This window comes from Anabrus simplex, chromosome 5, assembly GCF_040414725.1.
Source record: "Anabrus simplex isolate iqAnaSimp1 chromosome 5, ASM4041472v1, whole genome shotgun sequence".
Taxonomy (NCBI): Eukaryota; Metazoa; Arthropoda; class Insecta; order Orthoptera; family Tettigoniidae; genus Anabrus; species Anabrus simplex.
This window is the reverse complement of record NC_090269.1, coordinates 364,321,646-364,336,169: the sequence shown is the minus strand read 5'-3', so window position 1 is coordinate 364,336,169 and position 14,524 is coordinate 364,321,646. Positions and strand designations below refer to the sequence as shown.

Genomic DNA, 14,524 nt, shown 5'->3' with positions numbered 1-14,524 from the left:
ATGAACAGTATCCGAACTTCATGTCCGAGTATGAACAGTTATGTTACATGAGGGAGATAGGTCTACATGTAACAGATGATTCTGAACATTATTATTTGCCACACCATGCAGTATTTAAACAAAGCACAACTACATCAGTCGGAGTAGTTTTTGATGCATCATCCAGAACCACTACTGGAGTGTCACTTAATGATACATTGCTAGTAGGACCTACTATACAACAAGACCTTGAGATTCAGGACACACAACATTGCATTTACTGGAAACATCACACAAATGTACAGACAAGTTCGGGTTCATAAAAAGGACACGCGATTGCAAATAATTCTTTGGAGGGAATCGTCACAAACAGCTATCAAGACTTACGAACTATTGACTGTTACGTATGGCACAGTTTCAGCTCCATATTTGGCAACAGAGTGCCTAAGAAGTTGGCAGAAGATGAATCAACTTCATTTCCACTGGCATCTACGGTTTTACAAAGGGATTTTTTTGTTGACGATGCCCTTGGTGCGTCCAACATCGCGGAAGCATTTCAATTGCAAAGTGAATTCATAACCTTACTCAACAAAGGTGGTTTTCCCATTAGGAAATGGTGCTCAAATCATCAAGCTATACTTGCTGCTGTTCCACCTGAAGACAGAGAAATTAACTTACCCTTCCAGTTCGATAATGATGACACCATGCAAGCTTTAGGATTATCATGGCATTCTAAGTCAGACAAATTCTTAGTAGCAAACAGAATCAAACACATTCTAGGGAATAGTGACATTACTAAACGCACCACAACATCAACAGTAGCTTCAGTTTTTGATCCATTAGGACTCATCAGTCCATTAGTGATAACCTATAAAATGTTTCTTCAGAAATTGTGGTTACACAAATTTGAATGGGATCAAACGTTACCTGAAGACTTAGCCGCAGAATGGAAGGTGCTTCAGAACCGTTTGACACACATTGAAATCATTCAGGTGGATAGAGCAGGTGTGTATTGTAAAATTCAAGTGCATGGTTTCTCAGACGCCTCTCAAACAGCATACTGAGCTTGCATTTACCTTCGATCTGTCAATCAGCAGGGGGAAATGTGTCAAGTTGTTGTGCTCAATATCCAGAGTGGTTCCAGTCAAGCGGGTTACACTCCCTCGTCTTGAATTGATTACAGCTCCATTGTTGGCTCAATTACTTCAAAAATCTATTCCAATTTTAAATCTTGAAATTAATGAAACTCATTTGTGGACAGATTCTACCATTGTTTCATCATGGTTGGCTTCTCCTTCGTCACGTTGGAAAACATTTGTAGGCAACAGGATGGCAGAAATTCAGCAGTTAACTAATGTCAAAGATTGGCATTATGTTTCATCTCATCAAAACACTGTAGATTTAATTTCTCGAGGAGTTGAACCTCAAGAATTACAACAGTCCACACTGTGGTGGTCAGGTCCATCATGGTTGTCAGTACGTGAGCTCAACCTGCTTCAGCCCCTAGCCATCGATGAAATTTGTCACACCATATTGGAGCAGCGAACAGTAGCAATATTACTTATCACTAAAGGCAATGACATCATCGAAATATTTGCTTCACTGCCAAAATTACTAAGAGTTCTGGCGTACTCCAGCAGATTCATTCACAACTCCGATCAGCCTAACAATAAACGTATAATACCCTTGTCAGTTCAAAAACTTCAGTCATCATTAATGTCATGCATTCGCATAGCTCAGGTGGAGTCAGCCAGTGAAGAATTCAAAGACTTACAGAAGCAAGGCATTGTATCACGGAAGAGTCAGCTGAACAATCTTTGTCCATTTCTACATGATAACGTTCTTAGAGTTGGTGGTAGATTGAAGAACACGTCGCTCCTATTTTCAACAAAACACCAAATTTTATTACCATAAAACATCACCTGACAACTCTAATTGTCAAACATGAACACTTAAAACAGGCTCATTCGGGACCAGAATTGTTGTTAGCAACCCTTCTTCAACGTTATTGGATTCTGAATGGCAGAAACGTAGCCAGACAGCAAGTGCACAAATGCGAAATATGTTACAATTTGAAAGGCGTAACTAGTCATCAACTCATGGCTAACTATCTCGAGCATAGAATTCAACCAGCACGTCCATTCAGTTTTTGTGGCATTGATTATGAAGGTCCAATTCTACTTCGCCCAGTTAACAAGAGGAGCAATGTCCGTATCAAACCATACATCGCGCTATTTGTTTACTTCACGACTAAGGCTGTACATTTGGAAGTAGTCAGCAGTCTTACCACAGATGTCTTCTTAGCCTCACTTCGTCGTTTCATAGCCAGAAGAGGAAAGCCCGCAGATATCTACAGCGACAATGCTACTACATTTATTGGAGTCGTTAGAGAATTAAAAGATTTTCACCAATTTATGGCATCATACCGACACCAAGAGGAAGTTTTAAGCAATCTGGCAAACAACTGGCACTACATTCCAACTCGTTCAACCTATTTTAGAGGATTATGGGAAGCTGGAATTCAGTCAAATATCATTCGCATCGAGTTGTCGAAAACTCATCGTTAACTTCGAAGAATTTAGTATTACCCTCACACAAATTGAAGCCTTTTTAACCCTACAGCGTCACCCTACACGTCATGCAGTAGCCGTCTGCATTGTCGTTCGATCTCATAAGTTTCCTTCGAACTATGTCCGAGGCCTCTTCACAGCCATCTACAGTAGATAAAGTTTCATTCTTCCGTTTCATATATCCATCGATCCATTTTAACGATTTTTCACCTCGTTATCGTAAAATTCATCGACTATTCGTTCGTGTATTTTTCCCGCAGTGGCTTCGGTAAACAAGGATAACTTTTCTAGCGATGCTATTCAAGGCATGTTAAATGCGTGTTTTATTGATTATGGGGTAGTAGTTAGTGTTTTAGCGATGATTTTGATGACAGTGATGTTGATATTGATGAATTAGGCCGTGATGAGGCTGAAATGATACAGTAGTGACTGTTGTTTCCGACACTATTCATGCTAGATGTAGTAGTGCTGCGAATAAATTTTACCGGGAGGACATGGATAATCACACAAGAAATAAACATTTTGTAAGGTCTTTTCACCCCACGGTTTAGGTCTAAGTGCCGTGCAACCAGTAAAGACTTTCAAACTGTTTTTCACTTGAACTCGTCCAGCGAAGTGTAACGGAAACAATTCAATACACATAGTGATACATGAAGTCCCGAGGAATGTTATTTCCATTTCAAACTAGGGTGAGGGAATTGATTCCAGTCAATGAAAATGAGATGTATGTTAACTTTGCCCTCTTCATTTTAATGGGAATAGTACAGAAACTAAATTTTAGATCTTACTTCTCGAAAAATTGTACTATTGTCACGCCCCTTATTTGATTAATATCTTTAGACAAATTTGAGTTCGTATGCAAATTGCTTCACTTCAACAACACCGAGACTAAACACACAATATATATGGTGGACCCGAAAGCTATTTTCCAATATTATGAAAATTGATTGGAAATTAACAGAGATATGGTATCACAAAACAGTTTGGTGCAAAGGTATGCTAGCCTTTAAATGCCCAGCGAAATCTTCTCTCGCATCCAGTGAAGGCTAGAATTTTAAATGCTCCCGCTCAGAAGGGTTAAACTCTCGTCCACTTACAGTCCTATCTTAAGATCCTGTTAACCCTCAACCCTTAACTCCAGGTCAATTTCTCACTGGAAACAGTTTAAACACCTTTCCTGAATCCAGTCTAACTCTTTTACCTAGAAATAAACTTTCAGCATTGAAACGGTTGCAGCAAATGGCGAAACACTTTTGGACCAGGCGCAACTACAAAACAGGCCAAAGTGGGCCTTCCAGCAACCCAGTATACAACTTGGAGCAGTGGTACTTACTTACTTACTCCTGCTTCAGTGGAGACTAGGTGTGGTCGAGGAACTTCACCCAGATTCCGATGGATTTGTGCGAGCAGTCACCATAAAAATTCTTATGGAAATTTCAAGAGACCAATAGTGAAATTGTGTCCCCTTCCCATCGAGTAGTATTTTTATTGCAATATGATTCCTTACGGTGACAGTGGGTTGATAGGCGTATAAAGTCGCTTTTTTTTCCGCACAGGAGTTGAAGGTTAATTTCATTCTTTGGTCAGTCAATTAATAAGATGAGCAATTAAAAAACTTTCATTGTGCAGGGGTGAACAAAATCCAGTGTACAGTTATGTTTCACTTTATCTATGTTAATTAATTAATTAATGATTAAAGTGCATTTAAGTACAACATTTTTTATGTACTTGTTTTCTGGTGACATTTTTGTTTATTTATGTTAGTGCTATTTTCATTGAAACTGTAAATTGCCTGGATTGAATGCAATCAACAGAGGGGAGAATGTTTCGTCCTCCCAGAGAAAATTTATACAGAGCGCGCTCTTGTCAGCGTCTCGTTTGAGTGACCAGAATGCATTTGGTTTCCGGCAACTACAATACAGACTTGATAGCGACAACATGTCTCTAAACACGCATTCGCAGCCACATGGCCTCAAACTTAATCGATAGCCATCCAGGCTTTTCATGTTATTCTTTAAGGTGTTAATAGTGTTTGTGCATTTTGTTAATTGTGAATAACTTAAATAAAAGTTTTATTACGCGTAATATTGGTAAATGACTCTCCCATATGGTCTAATCACGTGCATAACGAATCCACAGTCCACTACCAGAGTAATCATCACTGTTCAGTATTACGACATGTGTGCTACAGTATCCATTTCTTCATTCCAACACTCATTAAGAAAACATTTCTTTATACTTCGGGTCAAATATTTTAAGAAATTTACTATTTATACAGTATTCGGGTTCAAATTTTAAGCTATTGAGTGAGTTTGCAAGGAAGCAACAACATAAAGAGCCCTCATTTTGACAGCAGTTGGTTATGAAAATGTAACTTATAAGTGTTTGTCATGTTTCAGGATGGATCTGGTCGCACTTCTGATTACTCTAGTCCTGATGGCCTACCCTGCCGTCCTTCTTATGAACTGGGCCCGTAGGAGAAGTCGCTTCTCGATGCTTATTGATAAAATTCCTGGTCCTTGGGCCCTCCCGTTAGTAGGCACTGCCTTTCATCTGTTCACACAACCACGAGATGGTAAGCAACACTTCCACAAATATTTCTATAATCACTTGCATTAGTGTTGACATTATCAATAATAACAATGTTTTTTGCTTTACGTCCCACTAACTACGTTTACGGATTTCGGAGACTCCGAGGTCCCGGAATTTAGTCCCTCAGGAGTTCTTTTACGTGCCAGTAAATATACCGACACTAGGCTGACTATCTGAGCAAATACTACCGGACTGAGCCAGGATAAAACCTGCCAGGTTGGGGTCAGATGGTAAGCGCCCAACCTCTGAGCCACTCAGCGCGGCTGCTGACATTTTCTAAAATATTGAAACAATTTAGAGTGACTTGACTGATCTAGGAGTGATGGTTTCTCGCAATACCGATATTACGCGAAATTTTTACAAAGGCTTGTACATTTTATATTCTCATTTTTCACGACCTGTAAACCAGTGCTTAATTTCGGCCAGAATTCGCCGGAGCCGGAGTTCCGGCACCTTCCAGGGATTTTTTGCACAGTGTTTCTAAGGTGACTGCTCAATAAAAATGATAAAAAGTTACCGCGACAGGGTCCACACACCGAAGTATGAAATTTTTCTACAACTTGAGCTTTGTTGAAATTGGATATATCTTAAAATTGTAATCTTTAATTTTTTTTTTGCTAGGGGCTTTACGTCGCACCGACACAGATAGGTCTTATGGCGACGATGGGATAGGAAAGGCCTAGGAGTTGGAAGGAAGCGGCCGTGGCCTTAATTAAGGTACAGCCCCAGCATTTGCCTGGTGTGAAAATGGGAAACCACGGAAAACCATTTTCAGGGCTGCCGATAGTGGGATTCGAACCTACTATCTCCCGGATGCAAGCTCACAGCCGCGCGCCTCTACGCACACGGCCAACTCGCCCGGTAAAATCTTTAAATAGGCTATACAATAAATTGTAGCTTTGTAGTGGTTAAATAGAAAGAGTTTTAAAAATATTAGGGATAATTTTGATTCCATTGGTTACATTTAGAAGCTTTTACTGCTAGTATACCTAAAATCTGTTACTTCTTTACTCACTATTATCAAAGTTACGACAAAATCTGACTGAAGAATATTACATACCCCCACTGTTAATATTAAATCAATAGTAGACAAAATTATGTTCTAAAACAATCGGTGCTACGTCAGCATTTTCGCACGCTTTTTGCTGAGTCAGCACTTTTTTGCAGGCAAGGTCACTGACCCATAGCCAACGACATCAGGTCAATGACGTCATTATGATGTACACCTAACCTGCAACCATGAACGCTAACCTAACCACATTGGGTTAGGTTAGGGGCCGAGGTTTTGGTTTTGGGGATGTGGAGAAGGTCCTTACCTCCCCCCTGAGACCTACATCCTAGCCCCTACCAAAATAGGGGAAGGGTGAGAGAGAGATTACTTTCACTCTCTCCCAGAAGACCACCTCCCGGTCCTCGACCAAAAATATTGCCGGCTTCTTAGCCAGGCATGGCTACCTTCCTTGCGGAAATTGGCACTGAGCTCTCGTCCGCTCCGACCTTTATTGCATGGTCGTGCGGGTGGGGATGTGGGTGGAGTATGGCCGAATGGTAGTGCTCCTGTGCGCTAAACATCTGACTTCCCTCTTGTGGCGACTTGGCGAGTTACTATGCTTGCGGGGGAAGGGGAGACTTATCAGCGTGCCCTCGTAGTGTCTTCGTGAGTTACTGCAAACAAATATCCCGCTAAAGAGATAACAGCATGCTCTTGTGTCGACTTTCGTGAGTTAATGTAAGCAAATGACTAACAGATTTCGCTCGAGACATATCAGTGTGCTCTCGTGGCGACTTCGTTAGTTACTCTAATCAAATGAATGTCAGATCCCGATGGAGACATAACAGTCCACTCTCGTCGACTAAGAAGAAAAGCAGAGGTTGCGCCGCCTAACAGTAGTTGGTAAATGGCTAACAGATCGTACACTAGCAGTTAGTTTACTGTTTTGCTGCGAATTGAGCCCCGGGTCCTTCTGAACCGAAGTCCACAACGCTAACCATTCAGAAAAGGAGTCGGAGCAGCTGAGAGTGGTGGTCATGATTACTGCTTTAAGAGGAAGTACAACTGGACAACCATCCTCCATATAACACTTGTGACGGACGGTAATTACAGTTACGGTAAGGTTAATGATCACTGTGACGTTCTATTTTATATATATAAAATATAGGATCAAATTCAACACTGTGATGCTGCGCTTGTACTGGGGGAGTAATAATACATACCAATGTGCTAAGTGGCACACGTTTATACATGGGAAGTTGTTATAATAAAAATAACATAATCCTGTGACGTGCCGAGTTGCAAGTTAACTTAAAAACACTGTGACATATGGATCACTCAATAAAAAATACAACACAAACACACTAGCCGCAGAAAATTAAGATCAAGATATCACGATGGCTAGGTAAGTAAAAATAAGATACCCAGTACTAGTTTCAGGTTAGGTTAAGAATGACACACCATACACTTACACCCACAACACAATTTCCACAATGGTGTCGTCAAGCACAAGGTAATTTAAACGGCAGTATAAAATTAACATGCAAAACAACTTACCTCAATGGGTAAATTAGTGGAGAGCGAGCTAGGAGTGGATCTTGCAACGTGACCTTAGTATCAGTACCAACTTACCAATTTCAGAGTATAATTACCAACGTTGTCTCAAAGGATAACCCAGTATTAGGAGCATAAAATTTAATAAAGGTATATGAAGGTTACAAGGTTAAATGATCTGCGTTATCTTTTCTTTGAAAAATATTTGATAAGGAAAGGAACAAGTAATAGGTAAAATGAGGAGAGAAATGAAACTAGAACCTTAGTACAGAGCAAATACCTTTAAAGTATCACAGGAGCTGAAATCCCTACCAGGAAGAGAGGGCGGAATTCCCTAAACTAATTAAAGAAATCAGATAATTATACAAGGACTGATCATATAGTCATTGTCACCAAAGCACAAGGCCATGCAATGGAGTGAAGACTCCAAATTACTAAACTACGTATTATTTCAAAATCAGCAGAATCAAAGACTTGACACAAAAGGTCAACCAGAGAGGTGATATCCAATATCAACGGTATCACCTTAAAATCTCCAGACCGAAGTTCACAGGGAGTAGAACACGCTCCCTAATTCAATATTTTCATACGTAGAAGGTAAAGTTTATAACAGAGATTATCGCAGATAATCCGGGACAAAACTAGGATGAAAATAGTAACAGGTAATTAAATATCAAACCATCATATGTAGGGTAGATCTCACATGAAATCGAGACCTACGTGTCACACCACCAAATACAATCAGTCTCAACTTCTTTTTTTTAAAGAAAACATCAAACAATAGTCACCAAGAGGACCCCAAAAAGTACATAAAACATGCGGACAAAACATGTGACAAATCACCGCAATAAAGGTGGTTTCATTTTTCTCTTTGCATACCGGTAATTCTTTACATTAAATGATAGTCATTTCCACGGTTAGTTTCCCCAACAGAGGGGTAAAATACATGAAACCCCTTTCAGTATTTAAAGTGAAGATGAAATAATTCAATCTAAAAATTGGGCAAGGTTTCCCATAAAACATGATATAATACGAGTGGTATCTGACATAAGCAGAATTAAAACCTGGGAAATTAAAGATGCAGAGTTACAATGGTAAGGTACAAGTTTGAAAGCCTCCTAAACGGAAAGGCGTACAGAAAATTACTGACTTTGGTAAATTTTTAAATCCACAAACCAGAAGGAAAAGGAGTTTTAGAACAGGGTCAGTAATGAAATTAAGAAAAGAACACATCTAAGAATATGATATATACTAACCGGAATACCAGAATAGGATGGGAGGTTGGAGGAGATTGCAGATCAAACCATAAAAGGATAAAATTTACATACCAGCTAGTTAAATAATGGTAAAAATAAAACTTTAACAAAAGTTTCCCTAAAAGGGGGTGGAAACCGGGATAAACCCCGGAAAAAAGTACCGGAGACTACATTGCACGTCTGTCTCGTAGAAAGATCAGGCAATAACCACCAACATGGCTACCCCCAACACTCACCAAGGCCATCCGCATCCGCTCAGCCATACCAAGAAGGGGAGGGGATAGAGCCATACGTGCAGAACACATTACAGAACTACACGGACAAAGGTCCATACAGTTCTGTTTACATGTTGAGAGGGACTTGAATTAAGAAAGTCATATGTTAAATTATCCTCACACACTAATCAGAGAGAGAAGAATGGAAGGGAACCAACATTTCAGAGAATGATTGCATCGGCCAAATTAAGACTAGGGCCATTTAGAGGCATGAAATTGTAAGACTCCTAATGCGGCGGGGTCGGCTATGATATATAAAATTAAGAAGCCCGGCTCAAGTAATTGGAAGCAATGCCAGAACACAGCTAAGGACCTCGCGGTTACAACCCACGCTCCCAAGTTGAGAGCCCCTGGGACGCTTTTAGTCCTCTTTTACGACAGACAGGGTACAGAATGAGTGTTATTCTACCTCTCTACCCACAGGGGATAGCAGCTGAGGTGACTCCCCGACTCGGCTGCGAATCGAGCCCGGGACCCTCTAATCCGAATGCCACAATACTAACCATTCAGCCAAGGAGTTGAACATTAATAATAGAATAGAATAGAGTGGAATGGAATAGAATAGAATAGAATAGAATAGAATACTCCTGTCTCCCAGTTCAGTATCACCTGAATCTGGGGAGAGAGCATTCGTTTATTACAATTCATTAAATTCGATGCATGACTTACATTTCCCTCTCACAATTGTTGACTATTACTAAACTGAATATAATTTATTTTGTCCTAGACGTTAACAATATTATATAGTCTAGGACAATATGTATCTTCACCTACCTTAGCTTACTTAATACAACAATGTTTATATTGCTACATTTAAAATGAGAAGTTAAAATTAGAATGGCAAAATTAAAATGTATTACGGCATTACGGCACACTGGCACCTTGCCGCAAAGCCATCCATGTGGAGGAGAGTATCCTCCTTTATCTCACCTGACTGACACAGCAAGTCATAACATTCCACTTCTACCTCTCCTGACACAATCCACTAGCACTTGTTGTACAGCCATCATGTGTCTTACATTGTCTTCATGTTTCTACTTAGTGCATTATTCTGTTTTTACGTTACCTCTCATTACTCATTATACCATATATAATTAAAGTTTAATTGTCTATCATCACACCCATCAAAATCACATTTACTAACAATAACATTACTTTTAGTTAGTGCCAATCTCTTCTCATTTCTTTCTGCCACATGTTTCTTAGAATACAAAGCTATTCTTCTTGGGGTGATCCATTATTTATTTAACAATTTAGCTATTGTATAAAATTCCTTCTCTCTTTCTACTTTTTATTTATATTCATCACCAAGATATTTAGTTCTCATTGTATTTGTACCCTTACATGTTCTCAATAAATGCGCTTCTTCCATTATTTCGCCACAGATTAAACAATGATTTTCATTATGGTTCTCTCTCAGTCCCTTGTTTTTATATAACCCCATTAGCCACCACACCACACGTCTTAATTCCCTATTTGGGATTCTTTTTTTCTTATTGACATGTTTTGAATAATTCCGAAAAATTCTGCTAGTGTTCTTTTGGTTTGACATTCTGCCCTAATCATCTGTTTCTCTATGTCCCTCACTCCAATCGTTAATTTTTTAATGTATCTGTTCTCTTTACTGTTCATCTCTTTGTCCCAATATTCTCCCATTCCTATTTTATCTAGCATACTTTTCACTTTCGATAGCCAATAATCATCATCTAAGTGTCTCATCTGGTGTTGGTATGCTATGTTCAATATTTCCCTCCCCTGTTAATCTTAACCAATATTTTACTACTTTCCTGATTATATCTACTTGGATTCTGATATCTTCACATATACTTCTAGCTCCACTATTTGCTGTGCATTCTGGTAGACATATTATTATTTTACAGAATTTATTACTTATTACATCTAGTTCTTTTTTATCTATTTCGATACCCCATATTTCTACACCATACAGTTATCTTGATGCCACAAGAGCATTAAAACATTTTTGGGTAGCTTGTATTCCATATTTGGCATCTTCCTGTCTAAGGACCTTATACTTGATAGGGCGGCCAATCATTTTAATTTGGCACGTCGTATCTGGTCCTTCCACATCCCATTCGATGTTATTATGATTCCTAGATATTCTAATTTATTTACAACTTCTAATTCAACACCATCTAACCACCAGCGCCTTTCGTTTCTCTTTAATTTATTTCCTCTTTACAAACCATTACTTTTGTTTTCTTGATATTTATTTTCAAATTCCATGTACTACAGTATTCTGCCGTTTTTTAAGGCTACTTTGCATACCGACTGTCGTTAGTGAGAGCAGCAGGATGTCGTCTGCGAAGACTAAGCCAGGAATCTCTTTGTTTTTTAAGCAAGGGCTTGTCCTATCCTACTTCCCCTGACATTCCATTACATCATTAATAAAAAGCAAGAACAGAATTGGTGATAGTTTACATCCCTGCTTAAGTCCAATATTCGAGTGTACCTTGTCTACCATTAGGTCTTCCTTAACTTTAATCGAGCATATCACTTCTGCGTATAATTATTCTATGGCTTTAATCATTTTATTTGACATCCCTATTCCAGCCAGCTTCGCAACGACTGCCCGTCTGCTAACCGAATCAAATGCTTTTTGTAGGTCTTTTTCTGAAATATATAATCTACCACCTTTCCTCCTTATGTACTTATCCATTAATGTTTTAATTATAAATATATTGTCTGTAGTTCTCATTCGTTTCCTGAATCCTGATTGGTACACTGAGAGTATAGAGTAATCTTCTGCCCATTTCATAATTCTTTTAGCTAAAATACCGGTGTAGATCTTACTGAGTGTATCCAACAAACTAATACCCCTATAGTTGTTCGTATTCGATCATTCCCCCTTTCTTTTATATATCGGGCAAATTACTCCTTCCTGCCAACATCTGGGAATTTTTCTGCCATCAAAGATTTTGTTAAATATTTTAGTTATTATTTATAGCATCTGGCTGTTATTTCCTATCTCTTTCCAAAATTCATACGTAATTCCATTAGCAGCACCTGATTTTCCGCCCTTCCCGTTTATCAATGTATCTAGTACCTCATCTGTGGTTATTATATCGTCTAGTACAGGCAGAGTAAACTCCACATGTCATTTTTCTTTCTTTCCCATGTGTCTTTACCCCCTAATAACCCCTTAAAATTAACCACTCCTCATTGGATATGCTTACTTCATCACATCTTTTATAATCTTTCCATATTGTGCTAATTCTTTTCCATACTTTCTTAGTTTCATTTTCTTTACAGTATTTAGGTAATAATTTTGGCTCTTTGTCCTGCCAGATCCTTTATCTATCGCTTATTAAATCTTTGTATTCCTTCCTCTTTTTACAAAATTCTGCTCGTAAATCCTGAGATCCCTTATTTATGTACACTTTCAAGGCCTTGATCATTTGAATTTTCTTCACTTTACACTCCTCAGTATACCATACATTTTGTTTATATTGCCTTCTCTTACTCACAACCATTAATTTACCGGCTACTTCTGTTGATCTTTCAAGCATTCTTATTGCTTCATCTATGTTATTATCCTCTATCATATACTCCATACCTATCTTCAAAATTTCAAAGGTTTTACCCCTATAGTAGTCCCTAAATTCGTCTCTCTTTTCCTCGCTCCACCTGTATCTTACTCATTTTCTCTATTCGTAGTTGAAATAATGTTTACCTTCTTGTTTATCTTCATCTCTCAGTAATCGAATAGCAACTGGGAAATGATGAAATGCTGTCCAATTTTTTTACCTGAATGCCCTTAATATAAGTTAAATCCTCTCTATATGCCAATACGAAGTCTATAACACTGCCTCCTGACTCAACTATGTATGTTAGGCTACCTGATTCGTCCCCCGGCCAGCCCCTATTCAAGATGTACAATTCCTCTATCGCACATATTTCCAGTAGTTTCTCTCCATTTTTGTTACACTCTTTGTCTTTGCTTCTCCTTCTTTCTATTAACATTTCATCAGTTTCTTTATCGTATAATGGATTTTTTAAGCCAAACCTTGCGTCAAAATCACCCATTATATTTATGCCCGCTTCTTCATTTCCAAATTGAATGTGGTTTACGGCATCAACAAGCTCTTCAAAATAGTTTTTCTTCTCAAACGGGGTCCCCGATGGGTGATTGTAACCAAAACCAATGAAAATTTCTCTCCTACTCTGGTTTCCTTTCTTTACTTTTACCCAAATCATTTCCTCACATCCCGATTCATATTTCATCTTTTACGATCACTGTTATTCCTCCCGGGTAACGCCCTTTCAGACTCCTTTTATATTTCGTTCTACTCCGGACCTTAAATCCTGGTATTTGCACATTTTTTGCTCGGCGACAACCAATCTCTACTATTCCAATAATCTCACTATTTCTCTTTAGATCTATAAATTCATCATTTCCCAGTTTGCTTAATATATCCTCGATATTTATTAATCCCACTACCCAGTCTAGTTATTTGTTCGTGGGTATATCTGATGTCGCCAACGCCTTACTTATCGTCATTCGTGCTTTTTCTAACTGTATAATGGATCCACTTGGCGAGCTATTTCCTCTTCTGACCCCCTAGCTTCCTCAGACCTTGTTAACCGTTTTTTGCCCAAATGTCTTTCAGATTTAACGTTTGCTTACATTTCTTTACTTCTTTTCTCCCTGTGATGTCTTGCCTCCTATGGACGAACCTCTTCTTCTTGGGTTAATCTCCTGAGTTGGTTCTGCCTGGTTTCGATCGCCGCGTCATGCGGTTCACTGTCCCTGCTTTGTTGGTTGCCACACACACATGTTGACTCAGATTTACTGCTGTCACTCACTAGACTGCTGTTCTTCCGCATAGCTGACGAATCAGGGCAATGTCCCAGCTCGCGGAGCTGACTAACAATCCATATCTTGTTCCAAGAATTGGCCGCTATTATAAGTCTGTTTCCACGGATAAATGCTTTTAGGCCCGAGTGCCGCGCCTTTCCTTGATGAAAACGTAATGTTCGCACATTTTCCATTTCTTCTTGGTCCAATTCTTAATCCAAATTTTCGTGCCCTTCAAGTTTTTCGTATTTTCCAAAATTTTTCGAGCCTTCAAACTAGATATCATACATACTTTTACTGGTCTTTTCCCCATATTCCTTCCTAATCTAAAGGCATTATCGATATCACTTTCGTTACATTCGACCTTCAAACTCTCCCTGATTAGGGAAAGTATTCTATGTAGCATATCGTTAAAGTTCTCTCTTTCTATTTTTACCAGCCCGTAGATTATTGTTTCTCTTCCTATCTTCCTTCGCTCGTGTCTTTTCCTT

General features: G+C 38.9%; 1 protein-coding gene across 1 annotated transcript in view; it reads left to right on the top strand.

Moving 5' to 3' along the window:
• The window catches only part of LOC136874919 (cytochrome P450 4C1), a 187,906-nt gene that overhangs the window by 27,666 nt on the left and 145,716 nt on the right, over window positions 1-14,524 (top strand). The window contains exon 2 of the mRNA XM_067148626.2: window positions 4,949-5,124. Within this exon, the coding sequence (XP_067004727.2) occupies window positions 4,950-5,124 (175 nt within the window). The 5' untranslated portion in view covers window position 4,949. The remainder of the gene's footprint in view (window positions 1-4,948; window positions 5,125-14,524) is intronic.